General features: G+C 40.1%; 1 protein-coding gene across 5 annotated transcripts in view; it reads right to left on the bottom strand.

Moving 5' to 3' along the window:
- The window catches only part of LOC124286983 (autism susceptibility gene 2 protein homolog), a 249,675-nt gene that overhangs the window by 17,008 nt on the left and 204,763 nt on the right, over nucleotides 1-27,904 (bottom strand). For all 5 annotated transcript variants that reach the window (XM_046723445.1, XM_046723447.1, XM_046723448.1 and 2 more), the window contains 2 exons: nucleotides 9,233-9,284; nucleotides 211-835 (listed from right to left, as the gene is read on the bottom strand). In XM_046723445.1, the coding sequence (XP_046579401.1) occupies nucleotides 211-835; nucleotides 9,233-9,284 (677 nt within the window). The remainder of the gene's footprint in view (nucleotides 1-210; nucleotides 836-9,232; nucleotides 9,285-27,904) is intronic.

The following is a 27,904-nucleotide window of genomic DNA, read 5'->3' as shown; positions in this document are numbered from 1 at the left end:
TGCCGCTTTTAGCAATATTCCAGCAATATCACGGCGGGGGGACACCAGAAATGGGCTTCACACAATGTGCCCATGTGGGGAATCGAACCCAGGCCTTTGGCGTGACGAGCGAACGCTTTAACCACTCGGCTACCCCACCGCCCCCCTCATTATTGGAAAGACCTTTAACTGAAAGCCTTTAAATTTTGAAAAGTCATCAAAGATACTTACGGTGGCCAGAGAGATGGCTTTGAGAAGGGCAATGACCCTGGGAATAAATTATGATGAGAGGAGATTTCTCTCTCCCTCTCACGTTGCTCTCTTTCCCTCTGTTCCTTTTCTCTCTCCCTCTCTCTATCACGCTGATGTTGATGCTGATGTGGGTGAGGGGCGTGTGGATGAGGATGACTATGTGGGTGTGGATGTAGATGAGGTGCTGACTCGTCCCTCCTCGGGGTCTTCACTGGTGGAGGGGTGACCTTGACAGGCTCTCGCGACACTACCACTGGGGGTGGGGGTAGTTTCTGCTTAGGAATGGGTACAGGTGACTGGCGTGGGGGAAGGGGTGACTGGCGTGGGGGCGGAGGCGGCGGTGTTGGCGTGGGTCGGCGGCTCAACACCGGAGACACCAGAGGCCGTGAGGGTGGCCGACATATGGTAGTTGTAGTCAATGCCGGTGATGTTGTTGGCGTGCTACAGGTTGTTGTTGTTGTTGTTGCAGTTGTTACACTGATTGTTGTACTGGGTGTTGTTGTAACAACTGCAGTGCCGTTACATGTAGTTGCTGGTGGTGTTGGTTGTTGAGGAGGAGGTGGTGTGAGAGGGATTGTCGGTGCAAGTCGCTCACTGGATGAACCTGTAAACAATAATCATAATGTTTAATACAAAATTACAGGTAAGTAACATATAAATTATTATTATCCAATAATAGTATTATAGTATTATCCAAGTCTCTAATGAGTGAATGAGTGAGAATGTATGGTTCTATGCCACTTTTAGCAATATCACGGCAGAGGACACCAGAAATGGGCTTCACATATTGTACCCATGTGGGGAATCGAACCTGGATCTTCGACGTGACGAGCGAACTTTCGCTACTAGGCTACTCCACCGCCAAAGAGTCTCTAATGACAAAGGTTACAACTGTCTACTTAGCCAAGTAAATCATTAATACAGTAATATACAGGTCTAACATTTGTTTGTTTGTTGTTTAACGCCACACTCAGCTATATTCCAGCTATATGGTGTCAGCATGTAAACAATCAAATCTGGACCAGACAATTCAGTGATCAACATCATGAGCATTGATCTTTGCAACTGGGACATGATGACATGTGTCAACATGTTACCGAGTCTAACCACCTGATTCTGTTAGTCGCCTTTTACGACAAGCATGGGTTGTTGAAGACCAATTCTAACCCGGATCTCAGTTTTAACAAACTCAAAGGGACCATTAATTTCAGTTCTTTACTATAGTTTGTTACAGGCATTTCAAAAAAATATAAACAGCAAACCAGTTTGTTACATCCATTAATAAATGTCGGTTACTGCACATCATAATTCCACAAAACACATAGCAAAAAGGTCTTAATAATCAAATATATTTTATTTGTCATTAAATTAGGTAAGGTGAGGTGAGGTGAAATTGGGTTTAACTTCATGCTTGAGAATATTTCGCTCATATGACGACGTGCATGCATGTGTATGTGTATGTGCGGCTGCTTGTACTAGCCCAGACTTAAGTTGGTTTTATAGTGCTAGCCCACTGAGATACCATGCCGCAGGGAAGCATGAATACCCCACTCAGACACATTATACTGACTCTTAGCCGACCAGTCCTTGTTGTACCCATTAATGCCGAGCGCCAGGCAGGGACCAACAAGTACCATATTATAACGTCTTTTGGTATGACGCGGTCGGGGATCGAACCCGCGACCTTCTGCTTTCCGTGCGGACGCTCTAACCACAACACCACGGAGGCGGTCAAATTAGGTAAGGAATACATTTATCATGAAAGTCAGTTAAAAAGTGAGACATCTAGGAATACAATAGCCTTTACAGGGCTTGATTTATCCATGTAAAACATGCACCAATGCAACCCATCAGTCGTAAGTTCAATGTTTATGCCTACATGCACTACACTTGGCGATTCGGATGATGTCATATCCCACTTGAGTGGATCAGTAATCATGCTATGGAACAATGGATTGTCTGGAATGTATCTGATTATTGCAGACAGCTGTCATATAGATAGAATATTGCTCAATGCAGCATTAAGCAACGACAAAAAAAGATAGCATGAATGTTAGGTAGCAGTTTGTCCTATTTCCGAGGCAATAGTAACACACAATATGGCGGACCGTGGTGATCTGGGATCCAATATAGACTGATAAAACAAATGATACTTGGTAACACAATTCATTTTTGATCGACACCTCTGGGGCAAACACATCTAAAGACACATACATCCTTACAAGTTATTTTTTAAATAGACACGTCCATGTTTGAATAAATAAACCTGAAAAAATCCCAACAACCTGCTCTTGCTATAGAACATCTCTTTCGGAACACTTCATGTTGTTCGCCCCGGAGACATAAGCAGGAATAATTCATCACAAGCTTCAACACAGCTCCATTATCAATCATGCTGCCATCACTCAAAACGAAAATAACTTAAAAGCTGCCTCCATCTCCAAAAGTCTGCAGGAGTATTTATTATTGTTTTCACAGGTTTAATAATTCCGAGAATGAACTTGTTTGAAAGGCAGTATTTATTTGCGATCCCCAACTCCAACTATCCCTTATTTGTTTGTCTTTACTCCTACGTCCATTGCCAACCTTCTCCAGCTGCCGAGAACAGCAGGCGGAAAAACACTGCATATCGCCTGTGCAACACTATAAACCAGAATGACAACCACAGACAAAACATTGCAACAAGACAAAAACAAATCTGTCGAGAGACCCTACAAGTTGAGACTTATTTATATCCAAGAAAGAGATAAAGAGCTGGGGAAAAACTTTCCCAAAAGCATGCTTAACAAAAATAGGCGCAATAGGTTGCGAGGCATTCAAAACAAGTTTGATAAAGAACGCATAAGCTGTATAACGACTACACGAGGTAGGAAAGGGTGTAATCTGCCAACTATGCCAAACTGGTGAGAATGCCAGCCGATCCCTCGTCAAGATGGGAAAAAGTTGTGAAGACATCTTGGTAATTCACATCAGTGAAGGTGAACGAAAAACATGCTATTTATCACAGAGGGGGTAAAAATACACCACCAGGGGGAGCTGCTGCTTTGGAAATTCGGTATCTTCAAGCCTGTGAGTTGCAGGAGATTTGGAAATTCTGCAGTGTAAAACATTATCTGTGGGCTATCTGTGATCCCCGGTGTCAGTTATCTCAATCCTTCTGGCGGAATCTGAACAAGTCTATCTTCCATCACCGACACCCAAAAACATGCTTAGGTTCTTGATATTGTTGTGGCATATCTTTTCCTGATACCGAGTCCATGCTTACAGAGATAAGACGTTGAAAAAAGTCGCTTGTATCCTGGTGAAATGGAAGCAAGGAAGAAGCATTTCTTGTCTCATCTAGTGCAGGAGCCCATCTGGTTAGTTCATGGATTCAAGGAAGGAAAGTGTACTTTTCAACAAATGACGCCATTTTTTATGCAGCTAATCATCTAGTTTTTCAAATACTTTGTTTTCTGATCATTATTTTTCTTGTAATCATCTTTTTATTTCATCTCACATTCTTTTGTATTAAGCAGTTCTTCTAAAACACTTGTTCCAATGTGTTGTAAGATTCAGGATCGGAAGAGCCAGATTGATACCTTGTGATATTGACTTCACTCCTCGTGATTGTAACTCTGGACACATGCGTTGGCATTGGAATGGGAATTCACAAATTTGTTTCAAATTTCAATTGCACCAGTTCTTCCTTCATCCCAGAGGAATTATCCAAGGAATGAAAAACCTCCTTGATTCCTATCTTTTTCAAGTAATTGTTGAAGGAAAGCAAGTCTTGTGGAAACATTCAAAACAAAGCATGTGTTAGTCAGGGGGAAAAACAAGTACCAAATTGACAGACACACAATCTATGGGCTTACGTGGAGTCAACTCGCTATTTTTTCATCTGATGTAAGCCGATAAAGAACTTTTTCAATGAATTCCTGAACACCGTAAATTGGATCTAGAAAACAACTTTTACAGATGACTATTTTTAAGAGACGAGCTGCCGATATTTACTGTCATTTTTTTTACCCTGTCTATTCAACTGCAGACAAAACAGAAATACACTTGGTGGAGATCAGAAAAACATACAAAACCCATCGTACTGATCTATGACAATGACCTTGAACTTGCACAAACTATTTTGAGTTACCTTTGCCATACAGAATGTTTATAACAAAAAAATCCATGACCTCATTCAAAAAATGTGTACCCTAGCAAAAGTGTTAAGTCCATCTGCAAGCAAGTTTGGTGAAATATGTTTTTGAGAATATCATTATATCGGAGTAGTGTTGTAATGTTTTAGCGTTGAAAATGTTCAGCTATTTCTCTTAAAGCTGAGGTATTCATGATTGAAAAGTCAAATCAAACTCCCATTTTGTTAACCGTCTGAAGCTATACTGATCTTAAACTCACAATTACAAAAATCACCCAAAACATCCTCATTTGACAAGTCCAAAAACTAAAAATACAATCCCAGAAAAAAAGACACATGCTAAAAATTTCATGTTTGCCATATCTGCAAAGCATCAAACTGAACCGACAGGTTTCAAAAGCATGCCATTTTATACAAGACAGCACTAAAGCTGAATGAGATTTATTTGAAATGTTTTAATTATTTAAATCATGATAGTGATGAAGCTGGTATGGATACTTCAACATCTTGAAGACCACGACGTCATTGAACGTCAGTTTACATCCGAAACATGTCCATATCGAGGATATTTGTCAAGTCGCTTTCCTCTTAACTTGGTTCAATTGCAAAGGTTATCAGCAGAGAGTAAAAACCCTGTATCACCATCATCCTTGAATGTGATAATCCCTATATTGACCATCAACTCTCTCTCTAATCCCAACTATCCAATGAGAGGCTTTGCCGAATTTCAGCAATGTCTTGAGGAAATCTTCTACGGGGCTTCTCAGGAATCCTCAGGCCAGCTTTTGGCATTGTCAAACTTTCTTCAATCCTTCAATGAATGCATCGAGTTTAGCTCAATCCTTCTACAATTAGCTCAGAGATTACCACGGGATAAAACGAATGAGCGGGGCTTCTTATTCAAAGAGAAGACGAAAAACTGTTTCACTTTGGGCTGCCGTACATCGAGTCCCTTATGCCGAGAGGAAATCCCTTTCGATTTCACCAGCGATTGCGGCTTCTCATGGTGGTGAGTCGACTCATCCTCTTGCCCCATGTGTCAACAACAAGCAGCTCCACGAGGAATGTCATAGCTTACTGACATAGGCACTGATGTAACTGCAATGCGAACACTTTGTGTATCGTAATCTCACAGAATCTGCCTCGTACTCTTCTGCCAGGGAGGTAAATTCCACAATTTGAAAACTGCCAAATGCTGAGTGCTACTGGCGTCTTGCGAGTTTGATTTGAGCATTCTATACGAAGTCATTCAATGGCTCAATGTGGAGTAAAATGTTTGGAAAAAACTCCACATGAATAGAGAAACGTTAAATTCCAATATGTCTTTTTGTGCTAGATCAAAGACCCGGTGATTAAATCTTTGCCAAGATTAAAGCCTGGGGAAAAATGGCCTCAAAAGGATCATGACATATTCAAAATCCATATAAAAATACTGACCTTTGGAAAAAGTCAGGATTGTAAAAGCATCATGGTTGATGATTCTTTTGAACTTTGCTGAGTTTAAATAATATTTCTCCAAGATTGATGAGCAAAATAATTTGAAGCAGCATTTTTAAGAGGCAAGAATGCATTAACATAGCCAAAGCATTTTGTTGGCCTTTGTTGTAAACGCAGGTTGCCATGAAATGGGTTTTGAGAGCTATTCAAGATTGCCAGCAGCCATGCCTACAAAGTGAATTAATGATAAACCTTGTTAAGAGTGCCATACCACTTCGTACTGGGGATCATCTTCATATGGATATGGGAAATATTTCTTCTCTGATGTTGGTCCAATTTTTTAAGATTTCAAACCAGAGCGGATATTGGTATACTAATTCATTAATCAAAGCACACGTTTATAAATATTGATTTCAACCAAAGAAATACTTGCATGGAATGTTATCTGATAATTTGATTTCTAAATACCCTTGGGATTATAACTGTACCGGAAATCATTTTCATTGACAAATTATCTATAAAAGTGATAAAAATCCTTCAAAAATGATGTAAGCCATTTGTGTTCTATGAATCATATTAACATAAAACTTGTTGCCTGTAGCTGTAAACTTGCAATGAAATGTTAAATAACAATTGCTAATTACAACTACTGGCTGCTGTCACTACAATAACACACTGATGTATCACCAAAGGTTAGATAACAAGTGCCCAGCGGAAAACAATTCTTACCAGTACAATGTATTATGATGTGAATCTTGCTGGAGATTGAAAGACACAAACTAGAAAATCCTTCAGATGATACATGAAACATGCTCCCAAATCCTTTCCATTCCACGGATGGTTTCCGTGTCCCCAATTATGGACAGAATCATTGCAGCCTCGTCTCCTTTCAGGTTTATGTCCAATATTGGCCAAAGTATCCGAACAATGGGTGTCTGGCTGTAGAGTAGTCCCACCACAAAGGCAAACGAGTGAATTGAATTAAGGTAAGCATGTGCGGGATGTGCGCTTATCCTTCCTTGGCAACTCTCCACTGCTGCGACTTTGCTGTGGAACCATTCCAGGGACATGTAATCGGTGTTTGTTATTGAAAGTGACAGCAGGGACCCTGATCTGGCGGCAGGGATGACAGCAGATTGACCACCTCCATGATGGACGGTCTGGCCTGAACAGGGAGGCCCAGGATTCTCCCTGTTGGGCCTATCCAGGCACCCTGAGGAGGCAGCAAATCATCTCCCCAGCTTGTTTATTGACTTAGCTAATTATCTCATTACACACTGGCTTTCCAGGCTGCTGATGAGCTGTGTAAAGCTGCTGAAACAATTGCCAAATCTGGAGTCAATTAGCAGAGGTGTTGAGGCATGATTAGTCTATTAGCAGCCGGCAAGGGCGGCCATCTTGAATTTGGGCAGGCTTTACCTAGGGGACCTCCCGTCTTCTCATGGTTACTGAATAAATTGGACAGTATTGTTATGAGGTGACAAGGGAGGGTTATCCAAGAAAATGTGCTCATTGGAGGGATTTTATTTGATAGCATGGTAACTGGGAGCTCTAGGGAGATTATTTGATGGCTAGGGCAACAGGGGACCTCCAATTTTCCAGCTGATTCCGGATGGTTGAACCCTGCTGGGGCCAGGTGCAGGATGATTGTCAGAAGTCTCCTCGCCAAGGAGGAGGCCCAGAGTAGAGGTGGCAATAAAAAGTGAAATTGAATGACAAATCAATAAATAACAGTCCTCCTCTAAATGAGGCTTGTATTAATCTTGGATAACATGGCAATTTCCTGGAGAGCTAATTGTGATGAACCTCCAGTTACTCATTTCTTCTCATGTCAGAAATTGAAATGGCAGTTTCAAAAGCAATGAATCGATGGAAATATTTGGTCACTTCTGACATGCTGATCAACATTTTCTGGCAACACTTTCCCCCTATTTTTACCCAAAATATTGATGCGGAACTTTTCATATGGAACAAAAGCAAAGTCGCATTTTCAATACTAAGGTTACATACCTTATTCTGACAGGAACAAATTGCTGATCCAACAGGCATAACAAGGTCAATGCAAAATAATATATCACAACAAAGATATGGCCTGATATTCCTTTTCTATGGAGGAACTTTTCCCTAGATTCCTCAGACAGCAATATCTGTGAAGTCATCCTCATCAGCCATGACAAGTATTTTTGCCCATCATCACTGTGATGCCATTATCAGTCTGATAATGAGAAGCTCGGTGAATTGTTGGGGGCCAGCTTTCCACTCCGGAAAGGTCAGGGGAGCGATGTCTCGCATTTACACATTTGGTGGCAGCCATGGTATAGCTCTTTCCAGGGCTCCATCAAATCAAAATCACATTCCTCCGGCCCAGCGATCCACCTTTTCCATGGCCTTATCTTAATCAGATCGGGATCCTCTCCACTAGAAAATTGCTGCAGATAGTTCTCAATCAAATCAGGCTATCCCTAAACACTGCTGGAGCACAAGCTGTCTTCAACAACAAGGGGAGGGCTCACGTCTGACAACCAAGCTTCTCACTTTCTCCACTCCATTTAACTCATCTCAGGGGCCTCTTGACCCAATACAATGGCCGCAACGACACAAGCCTGGCTCTTCACAACGATTACATTCACTAAAATAACTTCCTTGGCACCAACGAAAGAAATGCTTCCTCGGGCAATTTCCTTGATTTATTTTGTTGCTTGGGAGAATTCACGTCTGGTCAGATAGTAGGGTCTACTCTGGAGCAGCAGTCATCAATGCTAGAAATGAATGGAGATTTGTTCCAAGGGTTTTCTTGTGGCTGTTCGAATTCTCCTGAGCTCGGATGGACCCTTTTATGCACATTAGCCCATTCCTTTGATATTGGTCTCAACGCAAAGATCTGGGATTAACACAGTACGGTTGGCTACGCCCTGACTCAGAGTTTGTTTAGGCCTAGGGAGGCGAACTTAATTCTTTTACATGCTTCACTACCTCAGTGACCAGTCAAGCATGGGTTGAAAGCTTGTGTACATCAACTATCAAATTAATGCTCAGCAGAAGAGGGCTCAGTATTGCATTAATGGCTGTGGAACAGTGGGTGCTTGACTGAAGATTAGTGACTGACATAGATAGCGTTTTGTTAGAGCTGATTACAAGATGTCATTGGCACACGGAGCGTAGTGTTCAAACACTAATACACAAGAGAAAGAGGGGTTGGGGGAAAGTTTCTAGGAGGGGGTTAAAAGGGATATTGGAGACATATTCTCACACCTACTGTATGTTGTCATTGTGACGAGTGTAACAGGACAACCCTTCCCACGATCACTGATCGTAGCATGTCGGAGGTGTCATGCTTGTTATGACCTGCATGACAAACTGAGATGTACGGTAAACAAGCCTTCCACATGCATATGCCCCACACAATGGTTCAAATATTCAGATACTTACGATTATGGTTGACAGTTACGGCGGTGAAGAGATCAGATCCCGATTCAGAGACCTGTAAATAAAAGAAACAATTTTGAACAAAGGAGCCATGAAATATAAAAAAATATCCGATACAATCATTTATCACGAACAATACATTACTTTTCAAACAAAATCTAACCACTAAACAAATACAGAAAAACAACAAAATATTCATAACATACACCTTGACTCCTGAGAATTTCTAGGACTTCAGTCCTGACCCAGAATGAAGCACATGTGATACATGTGGTCTCACCTTAGGCAAGTGAGTTTGTTGCCTCTGTTCACCTAGCAGAAAATGGGTACCAGGTGGGATTAAGTCATATTACTTTTTACCTTCTATCGTGGTGTTATCTTGGGTTATCCGGGGTAATAATAATCACATTGTGCGTTTAGAGCAGGATATGAAGCCGCTAAAGGCATGTTATAAATAGTCTTCTTCTTTGTCTTCTTATATTTATTATTACTACAATTAAACACAACACAGGGAAGACCTAAAGTTTATCTGTCACTCTTCAAGTAGCTGTGTTAACGTTCAGAATCAAATTGGCAATTTAACACAGTCAACCTCTTAATAGTTCTATATTCAGAACATCCATAGAATTGCATTAAGCTCTGTAGAGCCATCCCTCTAATCAGACAAGTGACAGACGCAGATGTTATTTGCGAGGTGATTCACTTTCTCGAAATCAACACAATTAGATAAAACAAAAAATGTCGATATCACATCTTTGACAACTTCCTTTCTGGAACATTGCATGTGGCAAACAGCAACGCTAAACACGCGACATTGGGCTGAAATCCTCTGCTCCATCTAACCAACTCGACATTCTTCAGGGTACTCAGCGAACTGACATCTAATACTATGATCTAAATGTAGTTTCTGACAGGCGATAACAAAAAAAAGTTAGCAAGCTTTTTGCGCAAATGAAAACTGAAAGTTGTCGGATTTGGTGACATGTCTCCAAATGGGAACGATCACACCTTGCTCACTGCGGCAATTTTCTCTCCAGGTGACAAAGTCTCAAAACGACAGATAAAAAGCGATAATGTATTGAGAGAAGGCTTCCCTCAGGGTAGAATGGTTTTGTCGAGATAATAAAAGAATCTGATACATGTTGCTACACATTAATTCTATCGTTGCAACGATCTAAATTGACTGGTTGATGCCAGCAGTCAGCTGACAAGGACGGGACAGGCTTGGATGCAATCGACATGAACGAAAACGAAAAAAGATTCGGCGTAGCGTTTTCTCGGGAACTGATGCAGAGAGTATCGCTGATAACTGATGCCATGACTGAAATTGACTGATATTGTCACGCTTACTAAATGAATAATGGGCGATCAATAAACGGAAATATTAGAATTTTGAAGCTATGAATATCAACCTTGGTTGAATACTATCTCCACTTTGGTGGGTGTATCTGAGCTGTTGAGAAGAAAACCAAATGGGTGGGTAATTTTTCATTTGGTTTGGATTGGCGATAATATAATACAGTATCTCCCACGTCAATCATCTGATTGCAACATATCACAGCTTGAACAGGTCTCCAGTTTCTTCCGTGACATAGGCAAAGGTGCCGATGGGAAAAGTACAAATGTTATCCAGGTTTGTTTTTCAGTCTCTTGACACGAGTGAAAGATCAGCACGCTGTATATAGATAACCACGCAGGAAGGTCAGAGTTCAAGTGTGGTGGTGGGAATGCACATGTGACACAAAGACAACCACAAAACAGTACAGTGTGTGATACAATGTTGCATGTGGTAAGTGAACCATAAGGTATTTGTCAAGTTGGTGCAGATCAGATTGTGTATGGTTTTGCTGCCTATAGCAGTTACATCAACATAATTGCGGCGTACACCAGAAATCAGCTTCACACCCAAGTGCGGATTAAACAAACTCTCTTGGATTTGAATTCACACAGGGTCAACCAGGAAACCATTACAACTGTTGTACTTCATCAGCTTCATTGACATTAACACAAGATTAAGTCTCGAATCTCTTCTTGACAAGGTAATGGTTCCATCTTCAGGCATTATTACATGTAATACAGACATCAGACAACTTCTGTTCCACATTGTCTCGGCACCAACTGTTTAAGTCAAATAAGGGATAAAGCAGGTTTTCTGTTTGAAATATTATGTATTTTTACATAAAAAGATCTGATTCAATTAATTAAGAGGCAAAACAGTATATACATTAGCCAATTTAATTAGTTGATGACTTAACTAATCAAAAATTTAGATTAAAAAATAGATAAAAAAATGTAGGATTAATAATGTCTACAGAATTAAGATACATATATTCGAATTAATATGAATACTTCACATATTATGTGTGGAAGAAGTGGTGAAATATTCAGGAGAATTTACTTTCACACGACTAAAATGTATTTGCACAGCATGTGGTGCATTCTGAAAAGCATGAATAGATAGTCTCATTTCAGCACACAAATCTCACACCTTCCTAATACTGGGACAAATGCTTGACACTGTGACGACATTAACACTGCAACATACATATATTTGAATAATGATTCATTTCCAAAACGAAAACTATTCCGAAGACGAACCATTCAAGTTTGAATCTTCAAATGAAGACGTCAAGGAATGATGCAACATTAAGCCGCCGGCTATCCCTCACCACGCTCATCAACACTACTACATACCGTGATATATGTATGAAAGCTCGCCTCTCAAAGTCTCCGTCATGTAGACACGCACCAACAAGATCCACTTGAACTCACTCAATACACATAGCCTCTTAAGTTTTCAAAATGTCACGGGTCACGCTGACACAGTATCAAAACAGAGCTGGCGTTATTTTCTCAATGATTCTGCGGTGACAATTTACATAGCGAGCTCACGGAGGCACGCAGTCCTCTCGTTTTAGTGTGTTGCCGGCACACAGTGAAAATCTCCTAATAAAACCTGACTCACACCGTAAACACCACTGAATATTTATACCTCAGCCCAGGCCCCGAACCTAGATGCGAGAGTGGTCTACGTGAAACGTCTTCCATTATTCACAGTGTGTACCGACCAAGCTGTGTCGACAAGAGTCCTCGGTTGAACAAGTACAGCTACCAAACCCTTCCAAATAAGACCCAGTCTCGTTGTTCCAAAGCCCACGCCTCTGGGTGGTATATTTCATCCGTTATGATAATTACCCCAGTGGCGCTACAAGATCAAGGGACAAATTGGCGATTAGAAGATGAAAAACTTGGCTTGACGCAAAACAACACAGTGCGTCTACGCTAGTACCTATTGACCCTCCCAGCTATTTTCCCCTGCTAAGCTAACTGATATTTTCAGCCTTATCTTCAAAGGTCATCCAAGCAGATATGAATCTCATTGTAACTTATCCCAGCAACTGCTCTGGGTCTATAGGGCTTGCAGTGTTACTGATAACCTCATGACTTGTAGGCTTTCAAGAGAACCCAGGATCTGCCTATAAGCCTGTGTCAGTATTCACACATCCTTGCCTGGAGAATGGTATAGGCACAAACCTAAGCCGGCTGAGGACACACTTGAACAATACAAGCCACTCAAGTTCAAGGACTCAATTATACTAATAGTAGCACAACTGGTAACATGTATTATCAACAAAAACAGCCTCAATTTGCCAATCTTATTATCTTAAATTATGTAATTAATTTTCAACAGCCTTCCTTTGAACATTTTACAACATTGTTGATTTTTCTATTCATTAATCACTTCATTGAAAAGAAAACATTTTTTTATGATTAAAAAATGCCCATATTATTCCATTATTGATACAATCTCCATAGCAAATAACAACCCTATTTATATGAAAATTACTGCCAATATGTTACACAATTAATGAATAATCAGGACATAGAAAGATAATATACAGTGGAATAAAACGAAACAATTATGGAACTGTCCCATAAAAAATAAATAATATATAAATACAAAGAAGGAATAATAATGAACAAACAAACAATAATGGGAGATTGCAACATCAGACAATAGGGATGGTGTATGTTACACTTGTTAATAGCTCCTTGTCTGAAAGTGACATGACAGCTGTGATGCATACAATATACCACTGAAATTGACGCTGTGTGTAACAGCAGTTATACCATGGCCAGTTGAAATGAAATATACAACCCCGAGAAATGAACTCGACAAGCAGTGTCAACAGTGTGCACCATCCAACACCTGACATCCACCAGGCGAAATCCACACCTGTGAAATGTATCACAGTAGGCTCAAATCTCGTCAATTACCTGGGGTTTCAGGTAATCCCAATACAAACTTCAACCCAATCTACAGGTGAGAGTATCTGTTGGAGAATTAGCCAAAGCTGTTCTATTTCTACACTGCCCGAATATCGTGTTATTCAACATTCTTGCCCCAAACCAAAATAAAACCTGCAGCTGTTTATCAAGGCAGCGCAATTCAAAATCATCAACCACCTTCATCTACAATCAGTGCAATTAATGGGAGCATGGAGTACGAGGGACTTCTAACAAACACCATTAAACCTATTTTACATTTTTCATTGTGACATTTCACAACATTTATCTGAAAAATATACACAAACCCATTACCTTTGAAGAAAAACATTTGTTGGAAAGTAAATGACAAGGTGGCCGTTTTTCCAGAAAGGTTTAATTTTTTCACAAATAGCAAAGCAAACTCATATTTCGAAAATATTCACAATCACATTGACTTATCTCACCACAAAGAATGTTCAGTATCAAAGAACCTCAGCCCCATTTTGTGTGCATCAAACATGATGCAGATTTCACAAATGTCATGAACATCAAGCGTAGATCATCAATTCTGAAAATAACCTGAAGATGCTCTTTGAAGTGACATTACAGGAGACATGTACACAAGTGAGCCTTTACTGTTGCCTTTGTCCAAGTCCACTTGCATTGCATGCATATGAAATAGGCTACATTCATAGCAGAAACTGGCCATTTCAAAGCAGATGCTGTCATATTCCACAAACATTACACAGTTGCATCATGCAAAAACTTTATACTTTTCACAAAAAGAGCCTCAGTAACCATCTGTTGCTTGTTTTCAACACAGAAGCACCACACAAAGAGGAACACTAGATGAAGGAATGACACGGTTGGAGAGAATAATGGATCAGAGAAAGATTGAAATCCAGTGATATCACTGAGAGGGCACAGTCAAATATAATCAGTCACCTAATGCCTGGCTGACTCCAGTGAGAAAAATTCACAAGAGTCATTATGAATCAGGCACCTGACCTTCGCCCTTCGCTATATGGGCTGTTAAACTCATATTCTCATATATAATAACTCACAATGGGAAAAAAAGTAGTATCCTGGCTAACCCTTTCCTTCTGCTTGAGGGATCCAGGTTTAAAAATGTTCAGAGCAGAAACGACTTTTGAAAGTTCTTGGACCACTTTCCCGTCTCAGATTGTTTCGATGCCATTTGGATTACACACAACCAACCACACCTGCGACGAGAGATCAAAACAAACTTAATCCACTACATGCGGCGTAATCGGCAACATATTTTCCACGGGTTCCTTACCCAAACTTTAATTTCCCCAATTTTTCATATGCCGGTCTCTGAAGCGGCTGTGTAAATTCACGGAGTCTGGAACACACATCATTTTCCCCTTTCGCTACTTCAGGGGGCCTCTAATTGGCAAAGAATTGTTATCTTGCCGTGTGTGCTGTTGACCTGGCGAGCTGTTCGGGAACCTTCCGGGAAATGGCGAAAAAGATACCCCAACACCAGTTTTCAAAGGGATTTGTGTTTTCACCAGGCTGATTTTCATTTGTTCGCTGCAAGTGTTGTTTTCGTTACTGGAACAAATCTTAGTTGTGGGCTGGCTCTTGAATTCAATATATACAAAACACCATGCATCTGGGCTGTCAACAGATGGTGCCGGTATGGGCACACGTGCGCTCTGGCCTCCTGGGTATTAGGAATATCGCAGAAATGTTTGGTCTCATGAGTTCCTTTCATGAAAAACGCTGCAAAATCTGTTCCACGTTTTCCTTCCAAAGACTGAACCCTCTTCCATTTTTGGGGTAATAATCTTCTTCACATTACCGCCACCAAGTGATAGAAGGTGGTTATAATGCCACGTATTCCCCAGACTTGACCAAGAAACATTACATCAAACCTAAACCAACAAACAAGCATCCATTACTCGAACGATTCTTCCAAAGCCAAACGCAAAAATTCCTAAATGATTACAAAACCTGACCTACAACATAGACGCGAAACACAACCGTAACCAAACAACCCAGAGGAACAATTCTTACAAACACAAGCATCCCGAAACAGAAGCTAAATTCCATAATGATTACAAAATCTTTGACCGAGAACTTTGATGTGCAACATGAGTGAAAGAAAACAAGCAGCGCTCTGTGAGATATCCATTCCATTTGAAAAGGTGATTTCCCTTAGACATTTCCACATCCTTCAAAGATCAGGAATCAGTGGGTAAACTGGAGCTAATTCTGGGGGTATCTCGGAAGGGAATGGTTCACGGGATCCTGCATTGTTTGTTTCTCCAAGACTAGCAGACACCTTCAGGTGTTATGGTAATCTAGGATGCCAATGCTGCCATCACCCAGCACAGAACCAACAGCCAAGGTGTGAATTTCTTCGTATAAACAAACCAAGATGGCTTCCATTAGAATTTGAAAGACAACACCTGCATTACAAATTGTGTAACTTTACAAAATATTTGTTTATCATATATATTTCGCGATTAAAGTTCGCTCGTCACACTGACGGCGCAGGTTTGATTACCCTCATGGGTATAATATGTGAAGCCCATTTCTGGTGTTTCTCTGCAGTGATATTGCTGGAATATTGCTAAAAGCGGCGTTAAACCCAACTCACTCACTCACTCACTCACTCATAGAAAAGCGTAACTGGAGGGTGACAAAAAGTAAGCATAACTGGTTTGTTATCTTAGGTCAGCATAACTGGTTTGTTATCCTAGGTCAGCATAACTGGTTTGTTATCCTAGGTCAGCATAACTGGTTTGTTATCCTAGGTCAGCATAACTGGTTTGTTATCTTAGGTCAGCATAACTGGTTTGTTATCCTAGGTCAGCATAACTGGTTTGTTCTCCTAGGTCAGCATAACTGGTTTGTTATCCTAGGTCAGCATAACTGGTTTGTTATCCTAGGTCAGCATAACTGGTTTGTTATCCTAGGTCAGCATAACTGGTTTGTTATCTTAGGTCAGCATAACTGGTTGGCAGGGTTGTTTAAATTATTGTTTAAAAAAACAACCTAAAACTTGGCTGGTTGGTAGCCATGGGAAAGCATGACTACTAGATGAAAAATTGTAACAATGGGTTGTTTGTTATCCTAGGTCAGAATGACTGGTTGGCCATTTTTTTTGTTTTCTTTTAAAAAAAGGAAGTAAGAATGACTGGTTGGTTACCCTGGGTAAAACACAGATCGTCCATTGATTTAAAAAATAAGAATGGCTCATCAATCCAAGCATAGCTGCTTGGTTATGCATGGACATCCTGATTGCTTATCTTTGCTAAATTCAACCATGAGTAAACGGTTTCATGTTCTTAAATTTACATTTATGTACCACTAAAAACTGCACTGAACAGAGTTATCTTCCTTGACGTTAAAAATAAAACTTTAAAAATAAAAAAAATCAGAATTATCTTCCTTGACGTTAAAAATAAAACTTTAAAAATAAAAAAAATCGCAAACCAGAGACCGTTCTTTTCAAAAGATGAAAGAAATAACATATCAAAGTTTGTCATGATACTGAAATCTTGTGCTGCAACGTAAACTGAATCCGTCTCATACACACTATTTTATGACTTATCTTGTCAGACATAAATTCATGATATGATTCATATAAGCAAACATGTAATATATTACATTTTATCTTATTTCACTTTTCACAAGACAAAAATAGGTTTTATCTCGACTGACATTAACATATGCTTCAGTGACACACGGCAAAATTTATTAACTGAGAAGCTATATGGAATACAAACAAGGTTTGTTAATAGGCTAGCTCCGAAAGATTTATGGCATTTTTGATTTAATGCTTGGTGAAACAGCTACTGCAAGTGAAATCAACATCAGTCTTATTCATATCAAGTGGCACTTGTCGATAGCGCTACGAAGTGAACGAGCTCCACTGTGATAAGCACAAGGAGCAGATGGGTATAGGACTACAATTTCAGTGTAATAAACACCAAACTTAACACTTATTTATCTTATGTCAATGACAACCAACAGTTCATACTGAAAGGTTACGAGCACAAATCCCTGCCTTAAAACACTTTCCTTTGATGAGGCACTTTTAAACACTGGACACATATTTAAGGTTTTGGCTCTAATCTTTCCACAATTGGCACATCCAGTCTAGTCAACAAGTTTGCAAGACAAAGCTATAGGTGGAGATTTTCGCAAGTATGACGGACTTAGTGTCTCCTTTGTTACTTTCTTTATGACTGAATTAATGTTTTCTTTTGCGAAAAAACATAGAACTTCCTTTCCATTAAACAATTCTTTAAGCCATTCCATCCCCAAAACAACAATTTTTTAAATTCTTAAATCCTGTTGTCAAGACAACGTGATCTACTTTTGGAAATCTTTAGCAGGTCAAGAAGCATGAAACTGGATGGGAATAAACTTCATTTTTAATAAACACTGATACTACTTTCCAAACAGATGTATTCCACATTTCGTCATCCACGAAATGTTCAAGTAATCTTTCAGTCATATTCCAAGAATTCATCACCAATTCCAACCAGCAGCATCAAAATATCAAACAAATCTTGAAAAATGTCAAATTCTCAACAGCTTGGCGTGAAATATTACCAGAATGCTAAAAGCTCAACTTATGTAAAACGCTCGTATCTTCACGTCTATCAGCCATCAATCAAGGCATTTGGACAGTTATGCCACTGCCATTGAATACAGGGCTACATGTAGACCTCCATACAGATGTTCCACCAGGTGTCCCTTGCCAAGGAGACGAGGGGAGGGAAGCCGCTCGATAAATACCCTCCACGCATCCCGCATCGAGTCCTATTACAAGATTAACAAACTGTACAAACAAGGCTTTAAAACTCACCAACAGATGGAAGCAACATTAACCCAATGAAAACATGTTCCGCAAAACACAAACTTTTTTCTCAAAGGATTCAGAAAGCTTTTGTATGTTTCTTTTCTACCATAGCGAATAGATAACAAGTTAATTATTTTCCCCTGTTGTTTGGAGGCACAGTTTGATTCTTGTTGTTTTAGTCTGTCGGAGTTGGATGTAGCTAATGAACCTACTGAACTTGGACGCGATTTACACTGTCTGTATTGTAAGCATAATAAATCTGCTTGGAGAGGCTTCTTTGAACTGCCAAATTTGAGTTCCGATTTGGGGAGTTTCAAATTCAAGGCTATACAGCAAGGGCTTGTTAGGCTGGAAAACTCCCTGTTACTGTTGTAGAAAACTGATTGAACCCTATGGTACTACCCTGTTCACTGTACACGCCAAAATTACAAATCTATTACATGCAGGTGATGCTGATGTATAAGAATGAAACGAGACATCCTGACTGACGTAAACGAAACAAGCACCAAATAGAAAACAGATTTCAAGCAACATTAGCGTTTATTTTCACAACATACATCAAAAACTCAAATCCGTTTTTCACACATATAATTTACTGGGTCTAGAATGAGGATGAAAATAGTATTCTGATTGACGTTTATGAAATAGACCCAAATCCCAACGCTGTTGCCAAATGGCACTCTCTGAAAGAAGAGGTTCTCCTTCAAACACGAACACTCATCCCCACGACTGAGTCTCTAATATAAGGAGGCCATTGAGAAGTGTTATGAAGCCAAGAGTCTTCGCATTCTGGTTGTTCAAAGAGGCGCGAAGATGCTACCTACCTCCCATAACCTCCTGCTGCCTTCGTTACCACACAGTGACCTCCTCTCCCCTGTGTAAGTGGAAGACTTTTATAGTTCCCTTTGAGTAATTTAGGATGAGAAGCAGAGGTGTAGCATTGGAAGTCTCTTGAAATAAGAGGCACTGGCTTGTACATGTGTGTTTCCTATAATCACTGCTTGCCTCACTGGAGGTCGTAGTGCTCTGAATTAGATCTCATCGCTAGAGTCAATTGGCAAGAATGTTGCGAGGAATGAAAAACACATCAGCTGAGGGTCTGTTGCAGCAATTACATGGAGGCAGTGTTGGGTCTTGTAGACTGGAGGCGGGCCCAACTACCACGGGAGAGAACATTTCGCCTGCCGACATTGTTGATTCTCCAAACATGACCCTCGAAACAATCCAGATGCATAAAGGGGCATTGAATCTCACCTCCAGCAGGTTCGAGAGCCGCCTGGGAACACTGTTGTTTCAAATGATCCCCAGTTTTGTTTTTTCCTTGGCTTGATCTACCGATAGACAAATGGCAACAGCCCAGTGCTGGCATTAGATCTGGTAACGGAGAGACAGAAGGGAGAGATAACACGTTCTCTCCGTGTGCCTGTGCGGCCGCTGAGATGTCTACACCTCGCACCTATCACTGTTTGCACATACACAGCATTGCCAGGGGATAACTCCCGCACTTGTTCCCAGAAAGTTGCGAGATACACCATCAGTAAAAAACAAGGCACAGCAGTGAGAGGCAGGCTTCGGTGGTGGGAGATAGGGCCACCTACTCGAGAAGAGCTCTGACTTACTCCAAACAAGCTATCTGGGAAGCACAGCCAATCGGATAAAAACGAGATCCGGGCAAAATTTGTAAATTCACAGCTAATGGAGATAAGCCTTCTAAACAACATGCCATTAGATTATCTAATGGGTGCTCGAGACCTGCCAACTCTGTTCCGATAATTGAGAAGATTGCTTCAGAGTTTATCTTGAGAACAGGCGGCTTTCGTGTAATTTAAACATTTGACAATCTTTCAATTACAAGCAAATCATCCCACAGAGGACATGCTTGTCTCCCCGAGTGGCAAAAGCAGGGGTTTGGAGTGTGAGACTGAAGTATCTACTCATCACTGTCAAGCGGGGTGAGGCTCCGGGCGAGGGAGGGGGTCCAACACACCAGCTGCGTAATGCACTTGCTTACTGCACAACTGCACGGAGATAAGGTTACGATATATACTTTTTTACCCCGATAATGTCCATGATTGTCTGCCATGGCATACTTCTATCAGTGTGCCAGTACGTTAAGTTGAGGGACATTAGGGGCAAGATTCCGCAGGAACGATATGCTTCCAAGATGTGTTCAGGGAGAATACTTGGAGGGCCACTGTCACAGATTGTTAGAATCACCAACGTGTGGTAGAGTTTCTTACCATGTGTTATTGCACTGCGTTGGAAGAGAATCTGATAAGAGACAAGGTATGTAGTCGCATGATGAAGGAAGGAAAGAAGTTTTCACTGTTGCCAATGAATGGCGTTTTACAACCTTGTAAGTCAACACTGACCCGAACATAAACTTCACAAGAGCTGCGAACTAATACTTCAGGTAGATCATATCCAGGATTGGTCATTCAAGGTCAGCTTCTTGATGGTTCCTGTCAACATTAAGAACCCTTGTGAACTGTCAAGATCTGGGTTAGAATTGATCTTCAGTAACCCATGCTTGCTGTGAGAGGCGACTAACGGGATCGGGTGGTCAGGCTCACTGACTTTGTTAACACATGTCATTGTATCCCAATTGCGTAGATCGATGCTCATGCTGTTGATCACTGGACTGTCTGGTCCAGACTCGATTATTTACAGACAGTCATGATATAGCTGGAATATGACAGTAAACAACTAATGCCGCTTTTAGCAACATTCCAGCAATATCACAGCAGGGGACACCAAAAATGGACTTCACACTTTGTACCCATGTGGGGAATCGAACCCGGATCTTCTGTGGGACAAGCGAACACATTAACCACTAGGCTGCCCTAACACAATGTACATTCATCTAGTGAAAGAGAAGCAACAATGCCCTGAATCACCTAGCAGCATCTATATCAATTATAACAAACAGCAGCATACCAAATGCACCATGCTAACCTAGCTCTTTAGGTGTACATTGCAAGTACATTTCATTATGAAAGCCTGTTTCATAACATGTCAGCTCAACATGCAATCAGCTGTGTAGGATTATGCATTTGGGAGATACTTATTATGTACAAAAGTATAAACTGAATCATAAATATTCATGCATGACTTACGCCAGATAATTACAAGCATCGTTACGATATGCATGTATGTATGAAGTTGCATTATAAATATTCATCCACAACTTGCTCATTTCACAGATAACAATCAAATACCAACCCACGGTATCATTTACTTTGAAGAAGGGAAAGAAATCATTAAAATATTTCATTACTATCATGAAGGCGAACCAGCTTCCTTTGATATGATGCTAGTTCATATGACTCACTTCACTCATGATCAGAAAGAATACATACATACAACTTATCATTGTAAATAACTATTTCAGCTTCATGCATGCAATGCTTAAGAAATGCAGCTTTATAAATAAACCGGCAATATGGTTTGCAATGAAAAGCATGGCGTTTTTATCATATGTAAGCAGTGCATCAGGGTTAAAACCACAGTATTTTGTCAGAAATGTTTTTCTTCGTATAATATTGTTACTGCCCCTTTCTCACATATGGAAGCAATAAGTAAGAATATGACGGCCATAGAAATTCTCCAAAAATGCATGCAACCTACCGCGGGCCAAACTCCACTTAAGAGGAAAATCGAAAAACAATGCTTACACATTAGGACACGTTGGTGGCAATTTCAATATGGCAGCTAATCTGACTTACATTTGAGAGCGTCCATTTTGCACCTGTGAGCAATACTGACAAAATACATGAACACATTTTTCTCGTTTTCGTAAAGTCTGCGCAATGTGTGTAAGAATTCTGCCAAAGCAAAATGTGTACCTTGTTAGTTGCATCTGAACAATTTATTTGCCACATGTGGCCCCACGCTACACCCAAACAAAGCTAGCGCAATGGAGTACGAAATATTCCCATTCAAAATAATTTTTCTAAAAACTGAAACGATCCCAACACTCTACAGCTGGGCCGCGTTCAAGTTTCTGCAATTACGTTTATGGGCCTTTCATGATGAGTAACAAATACTAATTGTTTAACAGGTGTTATTGTCAATTATGGAATTTGCAACAAAATGTTCGGCTACAATGGGTGATAAAATATGGCTTTCGCACAATTGCAAATCAAACAGATGATAGATGAAACATGTTCGCCTAAATGGCACATAACATAGTCCTGAAACACATCAAGCCATCCAGACAGAAATTTAAGAGTATCATAAATATACCAACAGATGCCTACATAAAATAAGCAGTATACACTACACTAGTGTAGCGTTTCATAGATTAATCAATAGCGTTATTCAGCCAGCGAAGCCAGAGCGAAACACATTAGAATTGAATATACAGGGACGGCGTATGACAAATAATACAAGAACTCCTAATTATGCTCATAACAGATTCTGTAGCTTTCAAAAATGATTCTTTCCTGAAATTAAGTTGAAAAACCATCTGTCAAAGTCTCATCTGATTTATTTTTTGATCCATTATTAGAAACAAAAGGCAATCAAAAATACTTTTTAAATTCAAAATTGAAATGGAAAATATTTCTTTGTACGGCGATGTTGAAACTTTACACGAACTTGCAACAAAGCCATAAATCACTTGGTCTTAAATGCCCAAAACACAGCGTAGCAGTTTCATGTTGCAATGTCAATTTTAATCCAAGCGAAATAAACATGAAAGGAACCTTAGCGTGGAATGCGCTTCTCCTTGATTGATCTGTCGAGCTCCACAGAGGTGATATTTTAGCATTTCTCGCAAATGAAAGGACTGGCCCAATTCCCAATGCATTGAGATTCATCAGCTAACTCGGAAATCAAATATGGCAGCCTTCTTTTTTGCAACTTACATAATGACACAGGGAAGCAAATGGGAGCATTTAAGAGTCATAAACGTGACGAAAGTAAGACAGTGTTGTGTCAGGTTCGTTTGAACGCCAGAACGTCATCGATGACCGACAAGGCTCTCATTTGGCTCTGGATATGGGCCCATAATCCAGAAAGTGGCACTTGTCAATTTTGACGAATCGTTCCATTTCAGACCTGTCATTTGCCTACCAATGAAACCGAACAGTTTCAGATTGGTGACACAAATGCAACAGAAATTTTCATCTAAGTGGAATGACTAATCCCTTGTCAATAATACCAGAATGAACATAAAATCGCACCAGGCTTACAAAATCCTTCAGTTCCTGCACCGAGGACTGCTGGGTAATGTCTGTGCATGCATAAAGTAAAGCATGGTCGTTTATTGCTATTTGACAGCGTTTATGGCCTCCCCTGGCGGGCCTATCTTACAATGTCCATTTTGGCTTTATAGTTCTCTGCTATATGGGCCCTGGATGCCGGTCTGTACGAAGGATTAGTTTTTTGACAAGCAATTTCTTTAAAAGCCGACAATAAAACCCGTTTGTTTGCAACATTATTTCCAAGAATGTAATCCCGCCTTTGTGAAAAGAATTCACATATGCCCCTGCACAAGGCCCCTGGATTACTATGGGACACTTTTATCGCCCACCCAAAACTTTCTTAATTGAAAAGCAAATCCTTTCCAGCGTTTATGGACAGGTCTGTGTCTCTCAAGCAAGACTCAAGTGGCAAGCGGAGGATCATAAAGTATCTGGTGCAAGCAAGTCATAATCACAAGCAGAGACATAGATGCTATAAAAGATACTATTTCCACTGAAATGCACGCAAGCCTCCTCAATTACGAGCCAAATAGCCAGGCATGAATATTGAAATAAAACACTATGAAACCCTGATAAAAATGGCAATAAGTGAAAGGAATAGCCGATAAAATATATTAATGTTTTTCCTTTGCTTCATGTCCAATCCATTTCGTTGGGGCTAGAATTACACTGTGATATCATTTTATTGATTAGCAGAGCTGAAGATCTTATTTATTTATTGCTGGAAATGAGACTGTTACTCTTGTGTGCTTAAACTGAAAAATTCAGATACTCACAGCAAAAAAGGAAATTAATCAATATCATTTACACAAATTATCGAACAAAATAAAAAAAAATAGTTCTGAAGAAACCCAATCACTGTGGAAAAAAAGCATCAACAAAATTTGTCTTCGAATGATGGATGAACATGGTTCCCTCCAAATTCATGACATCCTCAACACATAAAATAAAATCAACACCTAACACAAACACCAATTTGCATCCTTTGGGCAGCAAAGAGTCAATAACATCATATTAACAGACTCTATCCTCTGAACTACAGGGCTCCCTTGGGGCCTGGAATAAGCTTTGAAAACATTGCACCATCGGCTGTTATTGGAAAATAGTCTTTCCTTTCCCCATACGCTGGCCCATTACTTTTTGCTTTCATTAAGAGAACTAGATCTAACTTAATTACTCCCCAACATGCAAAGATAAACCCTTGATCTGAGAGCTCCCTTGGGGCCAGTAGCAGTTATCTATCACCTAATCCAAATGCATGCATGGGATGAAGCGAGCCCCTGGAGCTGGTCCCCAGATGATCCGAGGCTAGTGAGAGCCTGGAACATTACCCAAGTCTTCACTGAACTGTTGTTGAGGACAATCCCTTACTTAAAGGGGTTGATGACTACAAGAGCCATCATTAAGATGTGAAGACAATCTGGAAGGAGTTTGTCAAAAATTAAATTTAACACCATCACATCTTTAAAATCCATCAGCAGTGTTAGATTTTAAGTTGCATTGCATGAAATCTTTGAACCTGATGTGGTATCTGTGGGGACAGTCATGGCAGTTTACAACCTACTTTTGCAATGTTTTAGTCAAAAGAAACACAGGCTGGTATAAGAACAGGTTCTAGTTAAATATACGATATCAGTATCTACACCAGTAATTCAATCATTACAATACACATAATGGCAATTCTCTGACACCCACATGAACAACTACCTACACTAAACCTCCAATCACATTAAATGTTCTGACGTCAAGAGAACCATATCGGGTCAGATAAAGTGAAAAAATAATCTTTCTAATCCCCTTCTTGTAATCTGGCACCATTTATATTGCATCCAGATTGCTCGAAAACAAGGACAAATCTATAACGAACATGCTTCAAAACAAACCTATCTATTGTCATCTCTTATTATAAAGATCCTCCACTGTAATTACACAAATCCAGACTGCGATTATCTCCAGGAGTTTTTCCCCTAGCCTAGGGTAGGATGTCTGCAAGGCTGGCCTATATATCAAAAGGAGGGGTAATTACAGGGTTTGGTGACATATCACTTCTCGTCCAGATCAAGATGGCCGAAAGGGACATGTGGATTGTTTTCTAACATCACAATGGATGGGATGAACATCAAAGGAAGGAAGAAAAGTTTACAAGAAAAATCTGATGCGAGACCAAGATGAAGAGATCTGGGGTCATCTTGGAAGTTTCAGACATGAAACTGGAGCTGAAAGACAAGAAATTGGTCGTTTCTGACACAGAGTCTAGCAGTCAGACCTCCTGATTTAGCAGCAGACGCCATTTTGAGATCTCTCAATTTGGTTTAACCATGGCTTTGTGTAGGAGATCGTTACTGAAGGATCAGGACAATAAACAATTCAGAGACAAAAACACAACATTTTGAGCAAACAACAAAACAAAGGGACAAAGCCTGTCTTATTCTTAATCCAATCTAGTCGTCAAAAGAATCACAGAGAAAACATGAGCAACTCGCAAGTAAAGAGAGCTGAAGTGCTTGAAGCTGATTCTGACAAGTTTTGAATGCATTCCCTGCGCTCGACAGAATCTGACGAGGTAGAGCACACAAGCTTTAATGCTTAAAGCAAGCGGAACTGTTTGTGCCCTGGGCAATAAAGGAAGAAACTAGTTGATTCTACACCTTACAAGGCAGGCAGTGTGTGGAGTGCAAGCGAAGAGGGCCGACTTGCCGCGAGCTGGGTTTTGTGGCAGTAAACATTGTGTGGATGTTACGCTAACATGGCAGCATTCTGTCTCTCGCTGGGCCCCTACACAGAGAGCCCAAGTCAACAAACTCAGATAATACTTTTATCCCAAAACAAACTTGGCCCTGATGTGTTGACCCCCTCAAGAACACAGCAGACGTAAGATCAACTAAACGTCTGTCCCTCGAGGCATGCTGTAGTCACACCTTGCAGGCAGAACTACCCAACTGGAACAAAGTACCTTTGGCCTCACGTCCAACTCCTACTTCAGAATCAAGTAGAATCCGAAAAATCCCAACACTCAATATGGCCGCTCATCCAATTACAAGTAAGCTGAATACCAAACCCATACACATCATAAATCTACTTCAACTTAGGTGCAAACCCTAGAACTCATATAGCTACTACTGAAAAACATTACCCTTACAAATTTATTGATCTGCAAGTACTTACAAGAGTTCAAGCTCTGACCACTGGAACAAAAATACTTACACTGTCATTAATCAAATTTATCTGAAAACATGATGCATTACACTATAAATACACTATATTCACTACAGCCTGAAATATTTAAACCTCCTGTCCCGCTAATACCTGCCTGGTCCATTTCAAGAAAAGTAGCCTGGCAACACTTCTGTCTCAAGTGTAAAGCTCAACATTCATGGCAAATCATGAATATATCAAACCAACTGTCTGGAATCTAGCATAACACTGATGCCCACTGACATATCAAACCCGAAGGTCTGGATTCAAGTATTGTTGCCTGTCAAGCTCCAGTTAAAAACTGATAAAATTCTGAAAAATGTCCCCTCCCCTGATGTCATTAAATAATCATACACGAAATCCACTTCCGACATTTCACCTACACGTCTTTCTTTACAAAGCACTCAAGACACATCATCAGTCTCGGCATGAAGTGATGTATGTTGTATATCAAATACTACGCCCATCTTCATCACTATGGGCAAAAAATCCCTGTATCCAATTTTTGCGCATTTTAATGAAAAGTCTCAAGATTCCATTGATGTTTTATGAGTTTCGGTTCACCAAGGGATCACGATTTATCAAAAGCAGTCAAATTTAGCGCAACAAGACCCATCCATCCAAATCCAAGATAGCCTCTATGTGGTAGGTCTTTCAGATAACATTCACTCATGATTTATCTGTAGGAATAATGAGGGGTGGCCCAATTTAATTGGGATTATGGCACGTTCCTCCGACACTTGACACCATCTTCAACCAACAGCAAAGCTTCCTGTCATCCACAAGATGACACTGGGCAAGAGAAAGGAGAAACGTATGTATTAAGATCACAGGGTTGTTTGAAAACTGAATGAGAATAATTCTATTCCTCCAACACAAGTGTCTAAGTTCACAGTTCAAGTTACCACAAAAAGAAAATCCCAATCTCATGAGAAACTTTCACAAGTTCTTTCTGAAATCATTTGAAATTCAAATACAAGATATTCAGGCCTTGAAATCCTTTCAGTGTATTTTTTGCCTTTTATACTTGCAGTGTCTACAAACCTTTAAACATTATCCGCTTTTAAGATTTTCTACAAAACGACTTGAGATGTGCTACAAAAGGAAATCAAAGCAGGATCGAGTGTAAGTTATGAATAAAAAGAAAACATTTCCATAAAT

Source organism: Haliotis rubra, unplaced genomic scaffold, assembly GCF_003918875.1.
Source record: "Haliotis rubra isolate DU_JTF1 unplaced genomic scaffold, ASM391887v1 Scf398, whole genome shotgun sequence".
NCBI lineage: Eukaryota > Metazoa > Mollusca > Gastropoda > Lepetellida > Haliotidae > Haliotis > Haliotis rubra.
The sequence above is the reverse complement of the archived record's forward strand: the minus strand, read 5'-3'. Positions and strand labels throughout refer to the sequence as shown.